The following is a 27334-nucleotide window of genomic DNA, read 5'->3' as shown; positions in this document are numbered from 1 at the left end:
TACTCCCGCCCTCACGACTACTCGAAAACTGATATGCTCCTCTGTTGTGCCTCTTTAACTGTTTCCCTTATTGACTCCATTTATCCTACTCCCTGGTCCAACCACTATGCTGTAATGATCCGCCTAGACCTTATGTCCTCATACAAGAGAGGGCATTCCTGCAGGCTCATCGAGGCACTCCTGAAACTCCCAGACTTCTGGACTACCATGATCATTAAACTGACTGAATACTTTGACACTGCACCTGATGTATCTCTGAGTACAGTATGGGAAGCCATGAGGCACTTCTCACCATAAAAAAGCCCAACTGGCCACTGCGTCTACCCTGTTGGCCCAAATCCAACAATTGGCAGCTGTTCATAAACGCACTCATTCAGCCACGGTATTAAAGCAGCTTGATAGGGCGAGAGGCGAACTACACAACATCTTAGCCGAAAAAAGAGAAAAGACTCTACGCTGGTTAGGTCAGAAATTTTACGATAAAGGTAACAAAGTCAACACCTTCCTGGCTAATAAACTGAGGGCTAAACGTGCGGCACAAGCAATAATCTCTCTGAAAGATAAAACTAACACACTGTCCTATGACCCCAACACTATCAACCAAACATTCCAGGAATACTACAAAACTTTATACATCCCCCACCACCCTCAGACCCTCCCACATTTTCACAATGCTGTAAGGACTATCTCGCCTCTTGTGCTCTTCCTACCATCAGTCCTCGCACACTACTCGGTCTTAGTCAAGACATTTCAGAAGAGAAAGTCACACAGGCCCTTAAATCCCAGAAGCCCTCTAAAACCCCCGGCCCAGATGGTTTTCTCATGATTTATTACAAATCCTTTGCAACCCTCTTAATTCCCCATCTTGCTAAGCTGTTCAATTGCATACCAGATGAATCCACAGAATCTAAAAATATAGTTATCCCTAAACCGGACAAGGATCACACTTTATGTTCTAATTATAGACCCATTTCCCTTCTGAACACTGACCTCAAACTTCGCTAAAATCCTGGCCAACAGACTTAACACAATGTTACCAACCCTGATTGACCTGGACCAAGTGGGCTTTCTCCCTCTTCGCCAAAGGCTAGACAACACCCGTAGGACCATCGATCTGATCCACTATATTAACCAGTCTCATCTGCATTCGGTGATCTTGGCAATGGATGCAGAAAAAGCATTTGACCGATTTTCTTGGCCATTTCTGTTCCATACCCTTGAAGCTTTCGGCCTTGGTGGCTAATTTCTTCATGCTACCCAGACCCTATATCACAAGCCCTCCTCAGTGGTGACAACGTCCAATGGCATTTGCTCTGCAAGCTTCACATTGAGAAATGGAACTAGGCAGGGATGCCCACTTTCACCTATACTTTCGCACTCTGTACTGAACCATTAGCTGCACTAATTAGAGCCAACAATTACATTTCCGGTGTTTCCTTTGGTAACCAATAATACAAAATATCATTGTTTGCAGATGATGTACTTTTTACTTAAACTGATCCTAAAGTCTCTTTTCCTCCTATGATACAGGAACTTAGCAGTTTCGGTACCCTTTCAGGTTACAAAATGAACAAGAGGAAATCCGAGGTATCCCACGCCAAATTCGACTGAGTTTAGACTCCACTTACAATTTTCAATGGTGGCCCAGCCAGATCCGCTACCTCGGCATATATGTCACCAAGCAATACTCTCACTTATACCGAGCCAATTACACCCCTCTTCTCAGGCGGCTTCAACAAGACATATCGACCTGGAAGTTGTTATATATATCTTGGTCTGGAAGGCTTAACACAATAAAAATGAATGCCCTCCCTAAATTATTATACTTATTCCAAACACTCCCGATTAGGACATGTACTATAATCCCTACAAGCCCTGTTTGGGACATACATCTGGGTGGGCAAAAAAACGAGATTAAGCTGTCTGATATTATCCAAATCTACTGATAATGGTGGCCTAGGCCTCCCCCTACTGCAAAACTACTATTACGCTACACAACTGAGCCATATTATTTCTTGGCATTCCCCCCCGGTGTGAAAAAGTGGGTCGACATTGAAAGTGCATTATCTCCAGATATCAATTTAGACTCACTCCCGTGGCTGCCCCGTACTCACAGACCAACCTCGGCCTATACTCACCCCTCTATCCACTTCACACTGACATCCTGGGACATGATCAACCTCTAAGGTCTCTCTGGAGACATCCCTTATTCCCGCCGGGGTTCTCTGATCCATCTACTTTTGCAGATCACCAAGAATGTTACAACCTGCCTGCCACGCTGCACTACTCTTACCTGCAGATCTACCACATTTTCCAAACTCAATGTCAATTCAGAACCTTTTGCCAACCCTCGCTCTTTCAACGTCAATGTCTGTACTCGGTAGGTTGCAGAAGCGCTATTTCTGCAATATACCATTCTATTTTGTCCCCCAATCCCCCCACCACAAAGAATCTTTTGAGATAGTCTGGGAAGGTGACCTTGGAATCCAACTTGACGACAAGGAGTGGTCTTGCATCCAACACCAGTTCGCTAAAGCCTCCATTAATGTCGGCATTAGGGAAATTACCAAAAAAGTATACACTTGTTGGTACATGACTCCCAATAAACTACATTGTATATACCCTCACTCCTCAGCTCAATGCTGGCGAGGCTGTGGCATGGTAGGTACCTTTTTCCACATCTGATGGGAATGCCCAGTGATCCAACAGTTCTGGAATATGGCGGTAACCCTTATGGCTAACGTCACCTCGTGTTCAGTGCCTATGAACCCATTGGTATTCCTTGTCCACATACTGTACCCCTTCGTTTGGCATCAAAATCAGAAAATAAACTGATCTTTCATATGTCCAATGCTTCTAAGCTTCTAATTGCCAAATCGTGGAAATCCCCCATACCTCCAACCAAGAGCCCTCTAACTAACAGATTGTGGTACGTTTCCTCCATGGAATATATCACCTCCCTTCTCAATAATACTGTATCCACGTACCATCAGGTCTGGGACCCATGGTACACCTATTACTCCTCTCCTTTGCATGGTATCCCCTCTTAATCCCTTTCCTCCTCCTAGCTCCACCCCCACCCCCTCCTTATCTTACTGGCTTCCTCCTTCTAGGTTTTTTTTTTTTTTTTGTTTATCTTCTTTATGTCTCCCTTCTCCTCTCCTCTTTACTTTTCTTTCTGCCTTTTATTATAATTGTTGTTTCTTGGGACATGTTTAATGTTTCTCCAAACTCTTTTTTTTTGCCTATATAATCAACACAACAGAACTTAATACATTTTACTATATTGTCGTGTTGTTTTGTTCATTTTTTTCAGTAGCTGATTATTGTGACTGAATGTACTTTACACCTTGTGCACTAATTTTATTGTTGGCTTCCTGTTCCAGTCATGTATTATTCTTTCTAATACCATAAAATAAAATACAATACAATGTATAAAAAAAAAAAAAAAATCAGCGTGGAACTCCAACACAGGGTTTCATTATGCCCTGGTACATCTGTATATATTATAGTGGAATTAAAGACGGTTCAGGCATCGTTTACCATAAACTGTATAGTAAACTGTATATATACCTAAAGCTTTTGTACATTGTGTACACTCACAGACAGTAGCATGAATCCCTGAGCCTAAAAAAGGTATTGCAAACATTTTTTTCTTTGCGGACGAACTGTCCCTATGTTTATGCTTGGCTTCATTACCAGTGTGCACCTTCACTAGCCCTAACCCTGGTTCAAATGATCCACCTGAAAACAGACATACTGTAATTATGAGTATGCACAACTATGCATAGCCCATATTTCCATCAATACAAATTCAATGAACTTTGCCCATTCGGAAACAGTCCATTGCAGCCCAGGTATATCTCATCAGTGGCAAGTGGAGATGTACCTACATCACCTGTAATTGAATACAATTTCAAATGATCCACCTGAAAACAGACATACTGTAATTATGAGTATGCACAACTCTGCATAGCCCATATTTCCATCAATACAAATTCAATGAACTTTGCCCATTCGGAAACAGCCCATTGCAGCCCAGGTATATCTCATCAGTGGCAAGTGGAGATGTACCTACATCACCTGTAATTGAATACAATTTATTCCGGAGCATGTGTAGCACGAAATCATGCAATGTACGCTCTGCAAATGGACTCGCTTTCAACTCTGCATTAGCCCAATTTGTATACTTTCTCTCTCACTGTATTTTGACTAGATACAATATATTCGCTTGGATACCCGGATAATATGGGATTTCCACATGTATCATTTTTTTACAGACATGAGCATTCGAGGGATTTATTCCTTGCAGTTTGCTGACAAGTTTAATTATTAATCCTAATTTTATCTATGTAACCTACTTAGTCTTTAACATCATCCTTAGGTACTCTAATGACTGTAAAGGTTTTTAATAGGTATGATGAACAAAAAGTTTTGTTTTTCTTTTTTACATATTCTATGTGTTATATCCATAGGTGTGTCACGCGGCTGTTCCAGGTGTTCCCAGGCACATCTAGTGTCAGAACAAAAAAGAAATAATAGAGGTGGATAGTTGCGCTGTAAGGATTTGTGCAGGCCTGGGGGTAGTCTGGGAGTTCCCTACAAACTCCAAACGGTAAAAATGCACTGAAAATGGTAAAGTGACTCCTCCCACTTTGGCGCTAATCCAATGCTACACTTTTTGCAGGAACTTCTATTTTCTCAATAAAATGTAATGTACCGGCTTGATGTGAATAAAATATAAATTGAATACTACACAATGATTAAAAGTGAGACAAAAACAGAACCCAACATGGGAAACAGAGTCCTACCAAGATGATAATCGGAGCTGCAGGTGTTATGAATGCAAGGTATTTCCCGGGAACAATACCCTGCATGTGGCTCCGTCAGGCGTGTTCCCCAGTGGTCCCTTTCACAGTTAAGGATGTCCAGAAGCACAGGAAAGTACTGGAAAGCAGGTGCCTGCTTTCCAGTACTTTCCTGTGCTTCTGGACATCCTTGACTGTGAAAGGGACCACTGGGGAACACACCTGACGGAGACACATGCAGGGTATTGTTCCCGGGAAATACCTTGCATTCATAACACCTGCGGCTCCGATTATCATCTTGGTAGGACTCTGTTTCCCATGTTGGGTTCTGTTTTTGTCTCACTTTTAATCATTGTGTAGTATTAAATTTATATTTTATTCACATCAAGCCGGTACATTACATTTTATTGAGAAAATAGAAGTTCCTGCAAAAAGTGTAGCATTGGATTAGCGCCAAAGTGGGAGGAGTCACTTTACCATTTTCAGTACATCTAGTGTCAGGCCCTGCACTCTTCTGCTAAACATGTTTTTTAATTACTGATTGGGGGAGTAAATAGCTTTGTTATAAGCCCACTGTTCCGTCAGGTAGATGACACCCAAAAATAATTGCAAGCTGTTGGGCATTCTCATGTGCTAATTTTAAACTTGCTTACACGTTGTTACAGCGCTTCATGACCCGGCATTCACTTATCAGATTCGTCGCCGATGGTCTCCTGGGCTGCAGCAGGTCCACCGCAGACTTGTGGTCAGCATCGCTCAATGCAGTGAGTCTCTTTGGTCGACTGTCTCTCTCTTCCTGGTGGCTGGCTTCCTCCACAGCTGCTGCAGTTCTGCTCCTGGTGATTACAGACAAACATGGCTCCCATAGAGGCGTGCGTGGCACTATCCTGTGCCAAAGCATAGGCTCCCAAACCATACTCCAGCGTTACAGCTTCTGTGTTTCCTGTCCCTGGTTCCTGTCATTCCTGAGTCCTGTTCCCTACTTGTTCCCTGTACATGTTTTTCCATCTGGTTTCCGATTCAGTTTGATGACTACATTACTACACACATAATGACGAATAATCAGTTTCCAGCACTAGTTTATACCAGCCCTGTTCTTATGGACCCAGACAGAGGGTCACGAACTGCGTGTCAGATGCAGCAAAGCCCAAACCTCCTTGTCAGGGTCCCTGGTGAAAACCACCAGCACATTCAACTATGCCCCTCTGTTCTGGGTACCAGCCAATCCTATAGTACGGGCAGCATCCATGATATCTAGCCGTGAGTTTGCTACAGAATACTCTGGCCCAAACATGGATGCCAATGATAATCCTTCATCCAAAGAACTACTGGAACATCTCCTTGCCAGAGTCGAGAAACAAGAGCACCGACCAGTCCCAGATAATGCAATATCTGCATGCTCTCATGCAGTAGCATCAGTTCAGACTGCAGGAGTTTCAGCACCATGACAGATTCCAAATCCCTTAAAATTTGATCGGGACCCCAAAAGTTGTCAGGGGTTTCTGTATCAGTGCTCTATACACTGCAAGATTCAGGCTGCAAATTTCCTCACTGAGAGAACAAAGGTGGCTTACGTTATCTCCTTGTTGTCTAGACAGGTCCTAGCATGACCTGCCCCTTGTGGTAGTGGAATGATCCTCTAGTATACAATTGTACCAATTTCTTGGAAGCTGTTAAAGAAAGTATTCGATGTGTCCATATGGATGACATGTGCTACATCAGCTATGTTGCATCTTAAACAAAGAACCCAGTCCATAGGACAGTTTGCAGTACAGTTCAGAAATCTTGCCCCTGAGCACAGATAGAAAAATGAAGTACTGGGTGCTGCTTCCATGCAGGTATTGTTAGAGCGAGTCAAAGATGAGCTAGTGTCCAGAGATTTTCTGTCATTCTTGGATGATTTAATATTCTTATGCATCAGGGTGGATCTCCGCCACAGAGAGAGAGCTCAGGAAAGAAAGCAGTCACAACATTTCAGTATCAAATTAGTTCCTCAATTTACAGGTCCTGTTGCACCTCCCGAAGAGCCCATGCAAGTCGGAAAAACAAGGCTTCCTGCTGAGGCGAAAGAAAGGAGGTTTAAAACAAGCGTTACCTGTACTGTGGGAACCCAGATCATCTTCTTTCTAACTGCCTCAAGTGCCAGGGAAATGAGAAGACTTAACTGATCGGTGCATGGTCAGGTTAGGTGTAGTTCAATACAACCCCAAAAAAAGAAGATGTGTCATAACAATTCTCTCTTGAAGTTTCCTTAATACTGAATAAATCTGCTGTTTACTTATGGTCTTTTTGGACTCAGGTGTCAATAGGAACTTCATCACTGCAAGGATAATTTGAGAGCTGGGAATAACATCTGAGCTTCTGCAATCTTCTCTCAGTATTATCAGAGTTGATGGGAATAAAATACCCATGGCTACTGTCAGTTGTCGCACAGATAAGATTTCCTTCTATGTGCTTCCATCAGTCCTATTATCCTGGATATACTATGGCTACGTTTACATGCACCTGTACTAGATTGGAATAAACCTCAAATTTTGTCTTCAGGTCCTGCTGCCTCCAACAATGTATACCTAGAATCAGTCCTCCACACAAAACTATCACAGAGTGCAACTATTGTTCAAGATACTTATCAGTGGAGACACTACCTGTCCATCAGAATTGGAATTGTTCCATCAATCTGTTGCCAAAAAAATGCCTCTTTGTGGAAGGGTTATTCTTCTGTCACTCCCTGAGACTCAGGTAATTGCTGAATACATAAGAGAGAACCTTGAACGTGGATTTAACAGGGAGTCCAAGCCTCGAGCTGAAGCTGGGCTCTTTTTGTTAAAAAACAGATGGAGGTCTCAGAACCTGTAAAGACTACTGGGGCATGAATGCCATCACCATCATGATCATTACCCCATACCCTTAATTTCTGAACACTTTGACAGGATTAAGGGTCAGAAGTTTTTGCCTTGCTAAAACTTTGCAGAGCTTACAATGTAATTAGGATCCAGTCGGCAGTGGAAGACATCCTTCAACTCTCATGATCAGCTCTAAGAGAATTTCATCATGCCTTTTGGATTAAGCAATGCACCTGCTGTCTTCCAAAAGTAGATGAATAACATTTTCCAAGACCTCTTATACAGCTGCAAGCTATTTGGATGACATCCTTATATTCTCTAAGGATATATCAAGTCATCGTGAGCATGTATATGAAGTTCTTTCTTTACTTCGAGTAAACCAGCTTTATTGCAAGCTGCAGAAATGTATCTCTGTGCAAATGGAAATCACATTTGGGGTACATTATAGCAGGTTCCAGAATACCAGGGTATAGTTGTTTGAGGCTGAAGTAGCATTCTCTCAGCGAAACAGTGTTTCACTTCAGTATCCAGTTTTAGACAACCCAACTGTGACAAGCCTTTCTTTCTGGAAGTGGACACCTCTACAGTTGGTGTTGGGGCAGTTGTTTCTCAAACCAATTTAGCTGAGAAGTGGTACTCTTGCAGCTTCTTCTCTCTCAAGCTTTTAGCTCCAGAAAACAATTATGCTGTTGGGGACAAGGAATTATTGGCCATCAATCTGGCCTTGAATGTATGGCGTTACTTGTTGGAAGGGCAAAGTTATTACAGTAACCAGCAAGGTTAAGATTCCTCTGAGAAAAACATTTGTGGCACCAGAGCTACATACAAAATTATTCATGTGGACACATTCATCACACTTCACCGGACATGCAGGGATGAAGAAGAACTAATTCTCAGAGATTATTGGTGGTCAATTATTCATCGAGATGTTAAGGATTTTGTGGCAGCCTGCCTTATTCCAGATTCCATTTCTATCTTTAAATACATTACCAGTGCCTGATCATCCATGGATCCACGTCTTCATGGACTTTGATAAGGTTCTGCCTTCCTGTAAAGGTTTCAATACAATCTGAGTAGTGGTGGATAGATTTTCCAAGAATGCTCCCTTAATTCCACTAAGAGTTTACCTTCAGTACCAAAGCTGGCAGAAGTGTTCAGAGAGATTTTTAAAAGATAGACCTTCAAGCTGCATGGATTTTCTAAAGACTATGGGACAGATGTATTAACGTGGAGAAGGGATAAAGAAGTGATAAATCAGTGATAAGCGCAAGGTGATAATGCACCAGCCAATCATTACGTATTTGAAAAATGACAGTTAGGAGCTGATTGTCTGGTGCGTTATCACCTTGCACTTATCACTGCTTTATCACTTCTTTATCATTTCTCCAAGCTTAATACATTTGCCCCATTGTTACCTACCAGGAGGTAGAGTTTACCCCCAAATTCTGGAGAGCGCTGTGTAAGTGCTTTAGCATCAGTTTCTGTTTGGCTTACCATCCATAGAGTAATGCGTAAACTAAGCAATTAATCCAAGACCTGGAGAAGTTTATCAGAGTTTACATCTCCGACAACCAATATGATTGGGTTCTTTGTTGGCGTGGATTGAGTTTGCTCATAATAAACTCTATCATGAAACCTCAGGGCACTCTCTTTTTTTTTAAATCAGTATGGATTCCATCCTGTTTTGCCTGAACTGCCAGCCTGCCTCTCAGTATTTCTACCAGCAGTTCAAGGTACAGTTTAACAATTTATCAAGATCTTGAGTGAATTAAAAAGAAATCTGAGTAGAGCTATCTTTTGGTACAAGAAAAGAAAGAACACTCTCCAGTTAGGACCTAGTGATAGGGTGTGGCTGTCAACTCGGCCACACCCTATCACTATTCCGACAAGAAAAGAAAGAACACTCTCCAGTTAAGACCTAGTGATAGGGTGTGGCTGTCAATTTGGCATCTGCGGCTAAAGATCCTTGAGGTTAGGTGGCCTTTTGACTAAAACTTCTAGGCACATTCAGAATACCAAATGTATTTCATGTTTCCCTTCTAAACCTCAGCCGCTGCAATCGCTTCAGCCTGTTAAGGACTGAAATTGACGTCAAACACCCGCACTGCAAACGCTTGGACATGCCTACGTTTTTCCAACCAAACGGTCAGTTGCCACCCACAAACGTCTTTTCCCTGTCAATCTCCTTCGCACAAACCCATCGCTGAGCGGTGATCCGCTTTGTACCCGTGTGACGCACCTTCCCATTGCAGTGTATACACATGCGCAGTTTAGACCTGATCGCCCGCTGGACGTGAAGGCAGCCTAGCGATCAGTTCTGAATTACCAACTTGGTGTGTACCCAGTTTTAAGTCAGAACTTTTATTGTAAACACTTTCTTTACTCCAAGCAGATAATTAGTGCTTTATCAGAAATATTTATGAAAGAAGCAAAAATAATGAAAACTTCCACGGAAACATCAGATTTATAGAGCAACAAGTTAAAATCAAGAGCAAGTTGTACAGATTCCGAAGATATGATGTTCTCTTCCTTACTGCAGTTCTTACAACCACAGTACTGACTGCCAGAAACGGGATAGCTCTTTGACGCAGAGGTAAAGTATGTTTGTTCCAGAAACAGGCCTCAGAAAGACAAGTAGATTATGTTCATTGCACTCATAGACTGAACAAACACTCCATTACTGCAGTGTACAAACACTAGTAACTAAGCCTTTCTGCTGTGGAACACTTTCTGCCTAGTCAGTGATAGAACAATTGATGAGTCAATCTCTTGATGCAAAACTATGTTATGATTACATTCTTTGTCTGAGAGGAACAGAATGTTGAAGTGTTCCTTACTTAGCCCTTAAGTAAAACCATGCTAAGTCAATAATACATCAAGATAAACACTTAAGGCCTAGTGACAAATTCAAGAGACATCATGATGCAAAAGCATGGTATAATACAAATTCTGCGTTGTCAACCAAGATGCAGGTTTTGAAATTGGATAATTACATTGTTTCAGTAAGGAAAATAATATTTGAAGTTTTAAAAAGTGATTACATTATTTTGGGTCAAAAGCAAGTTTCAAAAGTATGTATGACAGTACCTTGTATGTAAGCTCAATGAGTCTTCACTGGTAAAGGACTCAGCTCTGTTAGGTTGCAGATATACTGTGTAAGTTTCATCTGCCTCAGTACCCTTGTTGTTGTTTTCTCTCCTTTTTGTGCCATTATTTTGCAAATCTATAGAGACATTGTCCGATGGAGAGCTCACAATGCCTGAATCTTCTGTGTAGCTATTTACAGATCCAGCATCATCAGTCGTCGAAACTTCCTCCGATGAAACTCTGCTCCAGCGACTTAAGTGTTTCCCACCTGCGTGTTAGTGATTAGTGGAACAGTATATTAGTGGTATGAAATATCCCCAACAAAATCTTTAAAATGCTGTAATAATGTTCAGAGATTATATTTGTGAAGCAGATATCTTTCAGGTACTTAGTTAATTTATCATATAACATATTTACAAACAACTGGTTTTCAAAATCTGATAGCTAAAATGTGGATTTTGGAGATGTTCCACCGCCCTAGGTACGATACTCCATCTGGTGAGATTGCCCCCATTTATCAAACTTTTGGTCTGATGTCGTTTCTATTTCTCAACAAATTTTAAGTGTGACCATACCTACAGACCCAGTGTTCTGGTTGATTTCCCACGCCTCGATACTGGTGGCCAAATACGCCACCGTTTCAATGCTGCACGCTCAATAATTCTTGTACTCTGGAACGCCTCTAAATCCCCCACATGTAAGGATTGGTTCCAAAAGAATTGATTATATTATGTCTATGGAATACATTTTTTATCCTCAGTAGAGAAGTTCTCTGATTTTAATAGCACATGGTTTCCTTCGTTGGAATATAAATCCTCTGTCATTTACAAGACCTATATGTTCGTGAATACACTTGATACATAATCTGTGTCTTGGGTCTTTAGAATCAACCCTTTAGCAGTTCTTACAAGATTTGTATATACTGGTCTTGTTTTCTTATTCTAGAGTTCCCTTCTGAACCTTGGTACTCCCACCCTTCCTTCTTGTTCCTTTTCTTTTCTCTCCTTTTTCCTCTTTTCTTCACTTTATTCTCTTCTTCTACTAGTTGTTTCCTATTTTTTTTTTTTTTTTTTGCTGGCTACATGCCATAATGCCATATTTGTAATTTGTTTTGTCATATTGATTTTCCAATAAAAACAGAATATACAAAAATAAAATATGGATTTTATGTAAAGGTATAGTATAAAAAGCATTTTTAAAGTAGAAAGAATTTACATGCTCATAGAAAGTTTAGCGGTATATTTACTAAGATACAGGTTTATAGAAGTGGAGATGTTTCCCATAGCAACCTTCTAGAATAGCTAGAATCTGATTGGTTGCTATGGGCTTCTATAAACCAGCACCTTAGTAACCTTAGTAAATATACCCATAAGCCTTTTAGTTTTTGGGCTGCAGTACTTGTACTTGCCCTAACTAACATTTGTAGTACACACAATTATTTATTAAGTTACAGGTACCAAAGGTATCTTATTCAGTCTAAAGACTAACATGGACTATAGATTTAGGGGGGTATCCAATTAGATGTGATCCGTTTTCAGCGGATGAAAATGGCTGGATATCGCGATTGTTGACCGATGGTCATTATTGCGGTATCCAATTAGAGCTCGCTGTGATCGGCCGAAAACATACTCGTAATTGTGCGATAATATATGGGATCTAGGATAAGCTCCCTATCCCATGTATTACGGTGGCGAGTCAGAGAGACTCAAAGCATAATCCCTAATGAGTGGGAGCATTAGGGGGAGGAGCGCGCCACATCGGCTCTAACTGGAAAGCACCCGGTGATACAATGACCTGCGGTCATTGACCGCGGGTAATTGGATACTTCCCTTAGACTACAGATTGGGGATACCATCATTCTTACCCCACCATGGAGGAAACAGAGGGGAGTAAGGAGTATGGGGGGAATACGGAGGATGTGTTCTACAAGAAAATGGCCTATGCTCTCCTGCTCACTGATGGCTACATGAGCTGCTGTATTTATATTGCTCTGGGGCTCATTTACAGTTGTATGTAAGTAGTCAACTTTATAGTATGCCTCTGTGTAGGGAGCAGTACTCCCCTCTTCCGCACCATGCACTTAAGTGTTGCTTCACAATCTCCCTGAAATGCTTTTTCGAAAAGTAGTCAAGTATGCCCTATTGTTCTCCAATAAAACTCCAGACCATTCTATGAAAACTGAAATAAAAAGATTTTTCAGGAACATAAATATTTTCTCTTTGACACACATCAATATATTTCCCTCCAGCACTTGTACAGATAGCTGTAAACAATAATCTTGCATTCCGTCAAACATTCCTTAGCAGCAACTGCTACTGTACAGCAGCAGTTATAGTATGTAACTCGGGATCACAGTCACTACTTTCACTGGGATACAGTATCTATTGCTCCAATTAGAAGGCCCGCTATAAATAGTAGGCAGGGCCGGATTAAGGTCTGTGGGGGCCCCTGGGCAACAAACTTGTGGGGGCCCCCATCAATAAAAGTGATACAGTGGCAATGTTATAAATATATATATATATATATATATATATATAACTAGCGGAGATAAGGGCGCCTATTTAGTGTTTAAATAATAATATAAAGTGAACCAAGTGGTAATGTATGGACATCACTTATCTGATACACACACTGTCTTCGTTCACATGACCAATGTACATATGTGGAAAGAAATAGAACAGAAATAACATAGCGCGTACAGTTTTTTCAAAACATATTCCACCATAAAATCTAGTTGTATCTAAAAAACCTCCTAAGGATAAGCAAATCCTCAATAAAAATCCACCAACAGGGATTATCTAAAGGTTTTTCACATATTTTAATACAACATATAAGAACAAATAAAACAAATGGTAAAAAATGCAAGCGTACAAAATAGAACAAGGATTCAAGCTTATCAATCCGTATATGCCAACGGATACATCCTGTTTTCCATATAAACCCAATAGCGGTAAAAGTGCAAACGTACAGGAATGTTAAATAAAAACACATCTGTCCAAATTTATCAGTCCGTATATGCAACCGGATACATCCTGTTTTCCACATGAATCCAATACTGGTAAAAGTGCAAACGTACAGGAATGTTAAATTAAAAGAGCTTATCTGTCCATAAAGAGGTCTCAGGTGCAGCAGTTCCAACGCGTTTCGTCAGCAGTTTGACTTCATCATGGGGATATAGATATATATATATATATATATATATATATATATATATATATATATATATAAATTATTTTTTTATTGTTCAATCCCTGAGCTTCTGTGCCTGGTCTTCCTCATGGATAGACTTTTTGGATTTAGTATTCAGATGATGTGAGAGTACAGCTAAAATATATAGGGAAATACAATATTTAGCCATTTTTGGGGATAATTTGGATTTATCATTGCCAGGCTGGAAATCCTTTTATGTATTAATCCATCATCTTGGAATTAATGCACAATGATTAATTGGTGCAGTAATTCCAAGACAATACAAATAACATAAGTAATGGATTAATAGATAAATGGATTTCCAGACTGGCACTAATGAACCCGATTTATCCCCCAAAAATTATTGTAGTTTCCCTATATATTTATTTTAACTTTCACCATCTGCAGAACATAACAAATTTTGAATACAGGATGATTTTCCAATAAATGCAAAAAAACGTTACTATACATCTTAATGTGGTTTTGATATGTGCACATGCACTAGTTTAAGCTGTACAATTATATTTATTATTAAAACAGTCATTCTTTCTAAGGGGTTATTAGTTAACTAATAACAAACAACCTCTTAAGAAGAATGACTGGTTCAATATTAATTATGATTTTACATCTTATCAAGAATTAGTGCATGTGCACATATCATAACCACAATAAGATGTATATTAAACATTTTTGCATTAATAGGAAAGTTATTGCTATTTTATATATAGGTTACCAAGCAGCAGAAATAATAGGATTTTAATATACCTACCGGTAAATCCTTTTCTCGTAGTCCGTAGAGGATGCTGGGGTCCATTTAGTACCATGGGGTATAGACGGGTCCGCAGGAGCCTTCGGCACTTTAAGACTTTTTTACAGTGTGAACTGGCTCCTCCCTCTATGCCCCTCCTCCAGACCTCAGTATAGGAACTGTGCCCGAGGAGACGGACAAACTTCGAGAGAACAATTTACTTTAAGCTAGTGGCGAGATTCACACCAGCTCACACCGTTTAACCATGCCGCACAACATGGCATACAACTCAAAACATGCCAACGAGCATGAATAACTTTACAGCAACTGCTGAATAACAATTCAACAAGTGATAACTTGTGTAAGAAGAAAAAATATAATGCAGGAAAAAGGAGCACTGGGACGGGCGCCCAGCATCCTCTACGGACTACCAGATAAGGATTTACCGGTAGGTATATTAAAACCCTATTTTCTCTAACGTCCCAGAGGATGCTGGGTCCATTTAGTACCATGGGGATGTACCAAAGTACGGGCGGGAGAGTGCGGATGTTCCTGCAGAACTGACTGACCAAATTTAAGGTTGTCAGCAGCCAAGGTGTCAAACTTGTAAAACGTAGCAAACGTGTTTGCCCCCGACCAAGTAGCTGCTCGGCAAAGCTGTAAAGCCGAGACACCCCGAGCAGCCGCCCAGGAAGAACCCACTTTCCTCGTAGAGTGGGCCTTTACCGAACTCGTTATCGGCAATCCTGCCGTGGAATGAGCATGCTGAATCGTACATCTTATCCAGCGTGCAATCGTCTGCTTAGAAGCAGGACACCCATCCTTGTTGGGATCATACAGGATAAACAATGCTTCTGTTTTCCTTATACGAGCTGTTCTCATGACATAAGTCTTCAAAGCTTTGACCACATCCGAGGACTTTGAAACAGCTGAGGCGTCAGTAGCCACTGGCACCACAATATGGAAAGGAGACACAACCTTTGGAAGAAATTGCTGACGCGTTCTTAGTTCAGCCCTATCTTCATAAAAGATCAAATAAGGGCTCTTGTGAGACAAGGCCCCTAACTCAGACACCCGCCTTGTGGATGCCAAGGCCAACAGCATGACCACTTTCCAAGTGAGAAACTTTAACTCAACCTCTTGCAGAGGTTCAAACCAATCTTATTGAAGGAACTGCAACACCATGTTAAGATCCCATGGTGCCGTAGGAGTCACAAATGGTGGTTGGATGCGCAGAACCCCCTTCACGAACGTTTGAACCTCAGGGAGGGAAGCCAACTGTTTCTGAAAGAAAATGGACAAAGGCCGAAATTTGGACCTCGATAGATCCCAATCTTAAGCCTGCATCCACACCAGCCTGTAGAAATAGGAGAAGACGTCCTAATTGAAACTCCACCGTTGGAGAATTCCTGGATTCACACCAAGATACATATTTTCTCCAAATACGATGGTAATGACTAGACGTTACTCCTTTCCTGGCCTGAATAAGTGTGGGAATGACATTGTTGGGAATACCCTTTCGAGCTAGGATCTGGCGCTCAACAGCCATGCCGTCAAACGTAGCCGCGGTAAGTCTTGATAAACAAACGGCCCCTGCTGAAGCAGGTCCTCGTGAAGAGGAAGAGGCCGAGGATCTTCTATCAGTAACTCCTGAAGATCTGGATACCAAGCCCTCCTTGGCCAGTCTGGGACAATGAGGATCGCCTGAACTTTTGCTCTTCTTATGATCTTGAGAATATTTGGTATTAGTGGAAGTGGAGGGAACACATACACTGACTGGAACTCCCACTGGGTCACCAGTGCATCCACTGCTATTGCTTGTGGGTCTCTCGACCTGGAACAATATTTCTGAAGCTTCTTGTTGAGACGAGATGCCATCATGTCTACTTGAGGAACGCCACAACGACTTGCTACCTCTGCAAAGACTTCTTGGTGGTGGCTCCATTCTTCTGGATGGAGATCGTGTCTGCTGAGGAAGTCTGCTTCCCAGTTGTCCACTCCCGGAATGAAGATTGCTGACAGAGCTCTTGCATGTCTTTCTTCCCAGAGGAGTATTTTTGTCACCTCTGCCATTGCCGCTCTACTTTTCGTTCCGCCCTGACGGTTTATGTAAGCCACTGCTGTTACATTGTCTGACTGGATCTGTATGGGACGATCTTGAAGAAGATGCGCCGCTTGTAGAAGGCTGTTGTAAACAGCTCTCAACTCCAGAATGTTTATGTGAAGAAGTGTTTCTTGACTTGACCATCTTCCTTGGAAGCTTTCCCCTTGCGTGACTGCTCCCCAACCTCGGAGACTTGCATTCATGGTCACTAGGATCCAGGCTTGAATCCCGAACCTGCGTCCCTATAGGAGGTGAGAACTGCGTAGCCACCACAGGAGCGAGATTCTGGCTTTTGTCGACAGGAGTATCCTCTGGTGCATGTGTAGATGCGATCCAGACCACTTGTCCAGTAGATCCCACTGGAAAACCCTGGCATGGAATCGGCCATACTGTAGAGCCTCGTAGGCTGCTATTATCTTCCGCAGCAGGCGGATGCACTGATGAATCGACACACGTGCTGGTTTCAAAATTTGTTTGACCATCTTCTGGATTTCCAGAGCCCTTTCCACCGGTAGAAATACTTTCTGTACCTCGGTGTCCAGTATCATTCCCAGAAATTATAATCTCATCGTCGGTTCCAACTCTGATTTTGGAAAGTTTATGATCCAACAGTGCTATTGAAGCACCGTCAGGGATAGTGCAATGTTCTGCACTAACTTCTCCCTGGATCTCGCTTTTATCAGGAGATCGTCCAGGTAAGGAATTATGTTGACTCCTTTCTTGCGAAGGAGAACCATCATCTCTGCCATCACCTTGGTGAATACTCTCGGTGCTGTGGAGAGCCCGAATGGCAATGTCTGGAACTGGTAGTGGCAGTCCTGAAACGCAAACCTCAGGTATGCTTGATGTGGAGGGTAAATGGGAACATGCAAGTAAGCATCCTTGATGTCCACAGACACCATAAATTCCTTCTCCTCCAAGCTGGAGATTACTGCTCTCAGGGACTCCATCTTGAATTTGAACCTTTTTAGGTAAAGATTCAACGATTTTAGATTTTAAATCGGTCTGACCGAGCCGTCCGTCTTCGGTACCACAAACAGGCTTGAATAAAATCCTTTTTCCTGTTGAAGCCAAGGGACTAAGGTAATTACCTCGTCCTGACATAATTTCTGTATTGCTTCCGTTATATTTCTTCTGTCTTGAACAGAAACTGGTAAGGCTGATTTGAAAACTCGGCATGGGGGGAGATCTTGAAACTCTAACTTGTAACCTTGGGATACTATTTGTAGTATCCAAGGATCCAGATCTGATTGTACCCAGATCTGACTGAAGAGTTTTAGACGCGCCCCCACCTGAGCGGACTCCCGCAGGGGAGCCCCATCGTCATGCTGTGGTTTTAGCAGAAGCAGCGGCTGACTTCTGCTCCTGCGATCCTGATGCTGTTGTAGGTTTCCTACCTCTTCCCTGCCCTCTTCCTGCAAAGAAGGGGGTACCTTTGGCTTTTTTGTGTTTGTTGGGCCGAAGGGACTGTATCGGATGCGAATGATATGCTTTCTTTGCAGGTGCCGCTGCATAAGGACGAAATACTGATTTATCTGAGGTAGTCGTTGAAATCATGGCATCCAGCTGGTCCCCAAATAGCGCCTCACCCTTGTAGGGGAGCGCTTCAATATTCCTTTTTGATTCTGCATCTGCATTCCATTGGCGAATCCACAGTGCTCTGCAAGCTGAAATCGCCATAGCTGAGGATTTTGATCCTAATAAACCAATATCCTGTTACGTTCCTTGTGCTCCGAACGAAAGATATAGAGTGGTAAGTTCCGAGCACAAGAACGTGACGCTGAAATAATGACAAGATATAATAATAACCCCTAGCAACCTAACTCCGCGTGTTCCGTCTACGCCTGCGAGACTATGTGTTCTTGGCCCACGGCAGCCGCGTTTGAAGGATGGATTAGGTCTGCCCAACTCCGATGCCCCCCGGTCTTAGTATGAGACAAGGCGTAAACGGAGACGGGATGATAACAAGGGGACCTCTAACTAAACACAAAACTGAGCTAGGGGCTACTTCAGAACTACAAACTAATAGTATGTGCGGCACGGCCGCCAAAGGAAAAGGAAACCAAGGTAAGCTATCAAAACCCTACACGGCACCGCCGTATACCAGGTAGGACAGCTATGGCGGAACACCTCCGCAAAACACCAAAATCCACCAGAATAAACGTAATTCCACGGGCAAGGCCGCCAGGCGCGGCTGAAGGCCGCTACTCACAACACCGGGAACCACCGTAAGCGAACAGGAATCTTCGGATCTCTAACGCAGGTAAATACCCGACAGGAAGGCTGGGAGAAGTACGAGGATTGGCTTCCGACACCAGGACTCAGGACCACCGGAACAATATGACTGGACTATAGGACACCGGACAGGGAATTTTCTCCAGAGCAGGAACAGCTCACAGGAAGCTAGCACCGGCGTCTGTGTAAGGCACTGAGGAGGAATATAACAGGTCTCTGGGAGCAGGGAGCAGAGAACCTAATGAGCCAATGTCGTGCAGCTGCGCTGCTCATGACCACATACTGACAGGTGCTGGTGATTATTTACATGGCAACGGGGAACGCGGTCCGCCTGTGGCGTCCCCGTTGCCATGGACCCAGCGGCTAAGCGAGCACGGCGTCCTAGCATTGCCAGGGACCGCTTATACAGGTAACACCCCAGGAGAGCCGCTTATACACGTTACACCACAGAGGAGCCGCTTATAAATACACGTTACACCACAGAGGAGATGCTTATACACATTACATTGATTGTATAGGGGGCACACTGACACATACATACTGCACAGCAACCAGGAGCACACTGACTAGCAAACACACTGCACAGGGAGAGCTGCCCCTGCACATACCTCTGTGTTAGTCATAGCTCCAGCTCCCTTCCATTCCAGATGTTGCACTGTTTCCCTCCCCCTGTTCCCTGGCATTAGGGGAGGGCTATGAAGATAGTGCAGTCCCCGCGGAGACGGAGCAGGCAGTTCCAGGTCTCAAGGAGCATGGCTGTTACTGGCCAGGGTGAGCACCAGACAGCGATTGGCGGGGGGGAGCGGAGGGTGGCGGGACTTCAGCGGCGCTCTCAATGATCCTGCGCTCTACGCAGCCGCATAGCAGCGTAGCGTAGGGCTGGGCCTGCCGCATCGTCACACTGATTAAGTGCCTTCAACCTACCAATCTAGTCCGCCACCGGCCGCCGGCGCCGCTAAGGTCCTCACTCAGCAGCTCCGTCACAGCGCTGGTGGCTCTCTGTGGAAGTCAGCTGTCTCACAGGATTTACTTCCCACGAGACTGTGGCGCTCCAGTCCAGTGCTCCTCGGCGGCCGTGGCCCGGGAAGGTGGATTCGGGGGGGAGTGTGGCGGCTCCTAATGTGTGGGGGCCCCAGGACAACCGCCCATATCGACCCTACTTTAATCCGGCCATGATAGTAGGGGCAAAAAGGGTACCAGTACTATGCAGAAAATATACTGATACTCACCGAAACTGCTGAACGTCCTGTGACCAGCTTAGGTTCCCTGGCCTACTAAGCAGCTGGAATGCATTAGTCTGGTAGTAAAGGGCCTGATTCAGAGGATGCCTCTACTCACTCCCCTCCCAACTGAGACCCTGCCCCCTATGCTCCATGAAGCCCCACCCCCTTCTCTCCTCTATCCGTGTCTTTGCTTATCCTGCCTAGTCTCCACCCCTTCCCTCTCCTCCTCTCTTCTACCCTATCTGTGACTGTCTATCCTTCTCCCCATGAGCTCCAGCTCTGCAGTCTGCTGAGAGTCTGAGACCAGGCAGCCTACTTCCTACTGAGGTAATTATATGGGGAAGTGTAGGGGGGTATATTAATGCAGTCTGGGGTTGTATTAATGTTACATGTGGGGGTTATGTTAAGAGGATGGGGGTGTATTAACATTATGGGGTCTATATGGTATTACTGATATTGGGGTGGGGGTGTATTAATATCATGGGAGTATATTACTGTTATCTGGGTGGTGGGGTGTATTAATATCATGGGGGTATATTACTGTTATGTGGGTTGTGGGCTGGGGGGTATATTAATATTGTGGGGGTATATTACTGATATCTGGATGGTTGGGTGGGGTTATATTAATACTAAGCCTGATTTGGAGGTGGGTGGATTTGCAGTAGCTGCAGCAGCTGCTACTACATCTTTATGCTAATGCCGCAGTCGGTGGGCGCCCTTATGTGACGTCCACCAGCTGTAATGCAAATCTGTTGATGTGTGCATGAAGATCAAACATCGGTTGCACCATCAGACATTATAAAAATCCATTTGGTGCTCAGAATGTTCATTGGATCATGGCTGCCAGTGCCAGTGGAACTGTGTCTTTTGACGCAGTCCCTGACATAGACAGGTCTACCGCCACGAGCCACTCTCCAATCACCTCCCAGGAACGCCTATCAAAACTGCACGGCTCTCCATGCAATGCAGATATGTGTGTCCTGGTGGTAACGACTGGGACATATTATATTGGCCCGACTTGACATAGTGCTAGGGTTCATACATTCATAGGATTCTGTACTCTTACATGTCTGCAGATTTGAAGGCTCAGACATCGAAAACCAAGTATCTAGAAGAGGAGGCAGTGGATTGGAGCAGATGTCCTCAGTAAGTAGATGTGATATGCACCCACCCACACATTATAAAACACACACACACACACACACACACACACACACACACACACACACACACACACACACACACATATATAGCATCACAGCAAGGTGTCCGGCTCTCCCTATAGAATAAAGCCATCAGCGCCGGGTGCCCGCACAATCTGAATCACATATATCACCACATAGTGCAGCACTCCAGGTGGCTGAAATAAACACTATAACAGCGGCATATATTTGGCAACTTTTCAGTGCCACCTATAAGCGGCACTGAAACGTTACCAAATATATGCCGCTGTTATAGTATTTATTTCAGCCGCGTGTAGTGCTGCACCGTGTGGGTATATGTGTGTGTGTATTCGTCTGCCTGCCTCTTTATTAGGGCCCCCCCTGACTGAAGTGCGTCCTGGGCTCCTCGTAGCCTTAATCCGGCCTTGGCTGGGCAGCATGCTCTGCCTTCCTACCTAGAAGCTCCAGAGGCACTAGCCCTAGGAGCAGATGCCATCCGTCCCAGCCTGCCCCTTTTTGGAGGCCCCTAGGATTTTGTGTGCCTATAAGCTAATATGGTCCTGCGAACAATCACAAAAAAAGTGAGAAACACTAGGACATAGCCTTTCAGACTTAATTTTTCTCATATCAAATATATGCTTAATGTTAGGCAACATGCACATGATGGGAGCAGCAGATTGGTCATTCAGTATAAATAAGATATATTGTGGCCTACTTATTAATCAGTTTCTGCAATATTTTACTATGTGACCAATTTAGCAATGGGCCTGATTCCTGTTTTTAATTAAAGCAAAAAAGCAAGCAGCTGGGCAAACTCATGTTGCACTGCAGGTGGGGCAGGCGTAACATGTGCAGAGAGATTTAAATTTGGTGGGGTGTGTTGAAATCTAAATTGCAGTGTAAAAATAAAGCTGGCATTTATGGGTTTCATGCAAAACCAGACACTATTTACCCTGGACAGAAAAAAAATATAACACACCCAAATTTAAATCTCTCTACAGTGTAACATGGTTTAGCACAATTGCTTAATAATTTGCTGTAGTTACAAACATGAATCAGGCCCTATGGGTTAACTGCAGCATCTAATGATCACCAGTCTCATAGATTTCTATGAACAATGCAAAATTTACCAAGCTTCAGAAAGTTTTGCCTTTTGGAATTTAGCCCCGATAGCTTTGTTAGGTGGCATCAGCCATTGTAGCCTATATGCCATATTAACGCATTATTTGTGTTTGCACATGCACAGATTATGAGGGGGTCATTCCGAGTTGTTCGCTCGCAAGCTGCTTTTAGCAGCTTTGCACACGCTAAGCCGCCGCCTACTGGGAGTGAATCTTAGCTTATCAAAATTGCGAACGAAAGATTAGCAAAATAGCGAATAGACACCTCTTAGCAGTTTCTGAGTAGCTCCACACTTACTCGGCATCTGCGATCAGTTCAGTGCTTGTCGTTCCTGGTTTGACGTCACAAACACACCCAGCGTTCGGCCAGACACTCCTCCGTTTCTCCAGCCACTCCCGCGTTTTTTTCAGAAACGGTAGCGTTTTTTCGCACACACCCATAAAACGGCCTGTTTCCGCCCAGAAACACCCACTTCCTGTCAATCACATTACGATCACCAGAACGAAGAAAAAACCTCGTAATGCCGTGAGTAAAATACCTAACTGCATAGCAAATTTACTTGGCGCAGTCGCACTGCGGACATTGCGCATGCGCATTAGCGACTAATCGCTCCTTTGCGAGAAAAAAATACAGAACGAACAACTCGGAATGACCCCCTATGAGTACGCCTGCAAACCAAAAAAGCCGGGTCCAAAATCGGAAGTATTGTGATACCATCTGCTATCGCTTTACACTTAGCTTTCACTGGGACTGGTGTCTTTGGAGTCTGTGTCTAAAGCGTCTGCCTCTTGTTAATATACCCTACAAAAATTAGATTGTCCCTGTTATATGTGGTGATAAGGAATGTTTTCTTGTTGAAAAATTAGTTTTAGGGGTAAATTTACTCAGGTGAGAGTTTTTTAGAACTGGTAATGTTACTCATAGCAACCAATCAGATTCTACTTAACAATTTACCTAGCTGCTTCTAGAATATAATAGATAGAATCTGATTGGTTGCTAGGGGCAACATCACCAGTTCTAAAAAAACTCCCACCTTAGTAAATTTACCCCTAAGACGCAATGCAACTACGGCGCACCAGGAGTCTCTGTTCATTAATTTGATATGCAATACTTGTATATTGTGTGTGACTGAGTCTGTATATGGAGCACAGTGGAACTTGTATTGGAAAAAAGCTGCATTCTTCATTGTATCACTTTGTACGCATGTGGATATACAAATTAATCAGCACAGTCTCCTGGTGTGCCACAGCATCACGTTGCAACCAGGGCCGGATTAAGCATTTAGAGCAGAGCCGGCCCTAGCCAATTTGATGCCCTAGGCAAAAATTTTGTTGGTGCCCCCTAGCAGATAATCCCACCAACAATCTTAGTGTTTATACACAAACACCAAAAATAACTTGGTTTATTGCTTTTTTTTTTTTATTGTTAAACACATGTTAAATACACAAAATATACCAAAACTGTATAAATATAAAGGAACCAAACAGAGCAATATAAATACCTCCAAATGAACTATAAAATATAAATAAAAGAACTGTGCAAACATCAATCAAAAAGAATAAATATAAAGGAACCAAACAGAGCAATATAAATACCTCCGAAAAAACGATACAATATTAATAAAATAATTGTGCAAACATCAAAACATTAAACAAAAGTAGTGCAAAACTTTAGTAAAATAATGCTGATTACATGTAACGTTGTTTTACAGACATACTCGTCTTGTTTTTCTTGCAGCAAAATCATCTATCACATCATCATATGAGATTTGTTGTGAGACTACATGATTTATACTTATAATGGCAAGTCCACTGAGACGTTCTTGCTCCATGCTCGATCTTAGATAGTTTTTAATCAGCTTGAGCTTAGAGAAGCTACGTTCAGCAGCAGCCACTGTAACAGGAAGTGTGGCAGAGATTCTAAGTGCTACCAACAAATGGGGATAAATTTCTGTCACCTTTTTCTGTTGCATAAAAGTCAAGAGTTCCAAACTCGACATATTTTGTGACGGAAAATGTGGGAAATTTTGCATTTCTCCAGCAAGTCCCGTGCCAACAATATCTGGTTGTCCATCAAGAGTTAAAGCAGCGCTCAATGCTTGACACTGCTCTAACAACTCTGTTTTTGTCAAATGGGGAAAGTTTACAAGCACTCCAAATTTATCATTAACTGCTACCAAGGTCTGGAATCTCTCATCAAGTGAACAGAGGGTTGCATCCACTAAGACATTAAAAAAAGTGGTTTGTTGGGGCAGATGTACTAAGCCTGGAGAAGTGATAAAGCAGTGATAAGTGGAAGGTGATAACGCACCAGCCAATCAGCTTCTAACTTTCATTTTTCAAATTGTAATGATTGGCTGGTGCGTTATCACCTTCCACTTATCATGGTTTTATCACTTTTCCAGGCTTAATACATCTGCTTCACAGTGTATCCAGTTCAAATTATACCACACTATAGTGCCTCCACTTCATATTGTGCCACATTACAGTGCCCCAGCTCACATTATGTATTATAAACCCTTCAAGTTCATTTTAAACCACATTTCAAAGAGCAGGTCCAGAGGTATAACTAGAAATAATGTAGACTCCAAGGCAAAAGTTTGTAAGGGCCCCTATGTATAACCTAATGGCAAAAAATGTATACAACACATGTAATTTTGACATAGCAGCTGCACTCCCTGCACCTATGGTATACTGTATATAACACATGTAACTGTGACAGGGAAGATGGCCCCTTTCAGCTCTGGGCCCCATAGCAACTGCACTGCCTGCACCCATGGTAGCTACGCCCTGTATATAACACATCTAACTGTGACAGGGAAGGTGACCCCTCTCAGCTCTGGGCCCCATAGCAACTGCACTCCCTGCACCTATGGTAGCTACGCCCTGTATATAACACATGTAACTGTGACAGGGAAGGTGGCCCCTCTCAGCTCTGGCCCCATAGCATCTGCACTGCCTGCACCTATGGTAGCTACACCCTGTATATAACACATGTAATGGGCCCTACACACTTGTAGATTTGAAAGATTTAAAAGATTAAAGATATGATAGATGAAAGATTTCCCATGAACGATTATGTGCATACACACTGAACAATGTCTGATGAAAGATTTGAAAGATTTGAAAGATCCAGCTTCATTTAAATACTGGGCATGGGGGGTAATTCCAAGTTGATTGCAGCAGGATTTTTTTTATAGCAGTTGGGCAAAACCATGTGCACTGCAGGGGGGGCAGATATAACATTTGCAGAGAGAGTTAGATTTGGGTGGGTTATTTTATTTCTGTGCAGGGTAAATACTGGCTGCTTTATTTTTACACTACAAATTAGATTGCAGATTGAACACACCCCACCCAAATCTAACTCTCGCTGTACATGTTATATCTGCCTCCCCTGCAGTGCACATAGTTTTGCCCAATTGCTAACAAAAATCCTGCTGCGATCAACTTGGAATTACCCCCATGGTTTTAGGAAGGTGGGCAGGTCTTCTTTGTGCAAAAAATGTCAATGTCAATAATTCATCATATTCAATAAAAAACGGATTTGACAGTCCCGCTGTCTAAAAACGGACCAATTGACGATAGTGTGCGTCCTGGATTCGACTTCATGGACGGCACAAAAGTGTTAAAAAAAAAACCCTGAAAAAAATTGCGTGTGGTCCCCCCTCCTAAGTATAACCAGCCTCGGGCTCTTTGAGCTGGTCCTGGTTATAAAAATTCGGGGGAAAAAATGACATGGGATCCCCCGTATTTTAACAACCAGCATCGGGCTCTGCGTCCGGTCCTGGTGCCAAAAATACGGGGGACAAAAAGCGCAGGGGTCCCCCGTATTTTTGGAACCAGCACCGGGCTCCACTAGTCAGAGAGATAATGCCACAGCCGGGGGACACTTTTATATCGGTCCCTGCGGCCCTGGCATTAAATCACTAACTAGTCACCCCTGGCCGGGGTACCCTGGAGGAGTGGGGATCCCTTAAATCAAGGGGTCCCCCCCTCCAGCCACCCAAGGGCCAGGGGTGAAGCCCGAGGCTGTCCCCCCCATCCATGGGCTGCGGATGGGGGGCTGATAGCCTTGTGTCAAATAAAAGAATATTGTTTTTTGCAGCAGAACTACAAGTCCCAGCAAGCCTCCCACGCAAGCTGGTACTTGGAGAACCACAAGTACCAGCATGCAGGGGGGAAACGGGTCCGCTGGTACCTGTAGTTCTACTACAAGAAAAATACCCGAATAAAAACAGTACACACACACCGTGACAGTACAATTGTATTACATACATGCACACTTACATTCATACATACTTACCTATGTTGACACGAGGCTCGGTCCCCTTGTCCACGTAGAATCCATGGGTGTGCTTCATGCACACTGCCGGGGGACAAACCGCTGCCCACCAATGTATATAATATATTTCCCCCTGCCCACCAATGCATTATGTCACCCGGCAGTGTGCATGCAGCATGTGTTCCTAGTACACAGCATGCATAATGATATGCTGTGTACTGAGAACACATGCTGCATGCACACCGCCGGGGAACATAATGCATTGGTGGGCAGGGGATATATTATATACATTGGTGGGCAGCGGTTTGTCCCCCGGCAGTGTGCATGCAGCATGTGTTCTCAGTACACAACATATCAATATGCATGCTGTGTACTAGGAACACATGCTGCATGCACACTGCCGGGGGACATAATGCATTGGTGGACAGTGGATTTTATTAAATTCATTGGTGGCCAGTGTGTCATTGGTGGCCAGTGTTTTATACATTGGTGGCCAGTGTTTTATACATTGGTGGCCAGTGTTTTATACAT

General features: G+C 43.2%; 1 protein-coding gene across 5 annotated transcripts in view; it reads right to left on the bottom strand.

Annotated features, from left to right (window-relative positions):
• The window catches only part of COBL (cordon-bleu WH2 repeat protein), a 952910-nt gene that overhangs the window by 84252 nt on the left and 841324 nt on the right, over positions 1-27334 (bottom strand). For all 5 annotated transcript variants that reach the window (XM_063922617.1, XM_063922616.1, XM_063922613.1 and 2 more), the window contains one exon: positions 10739-11006. In XM_063922617.1, coding sequence (XP_063778687.1) covers positions 10739-11006 — 268 coding nt within the window. The remainder of the gene's footprint in view (positions 1-10738; positions 11007-27334) is intronic.

This window comes from Pseudophryne corroboree, chromosome 5 (assembly GCF_028390025.1).
Source record: "Pseudophryne corroboree isolate aPseCor3 chromosome 5, aPseCor3.hap2, whole genome shotgun sequence".
In the NCBI taxonomy this organism is placed as follows: domain Eukaryota; kingdom Metazoa; phylum Chordata; class Amphibia; order Anura; family Myobatrachidae; genus Pseudophryne; species Pseudophryne corroboree.
This window is presented reverse-complemented; position numbering and strand designations above follow the sequence as displayed.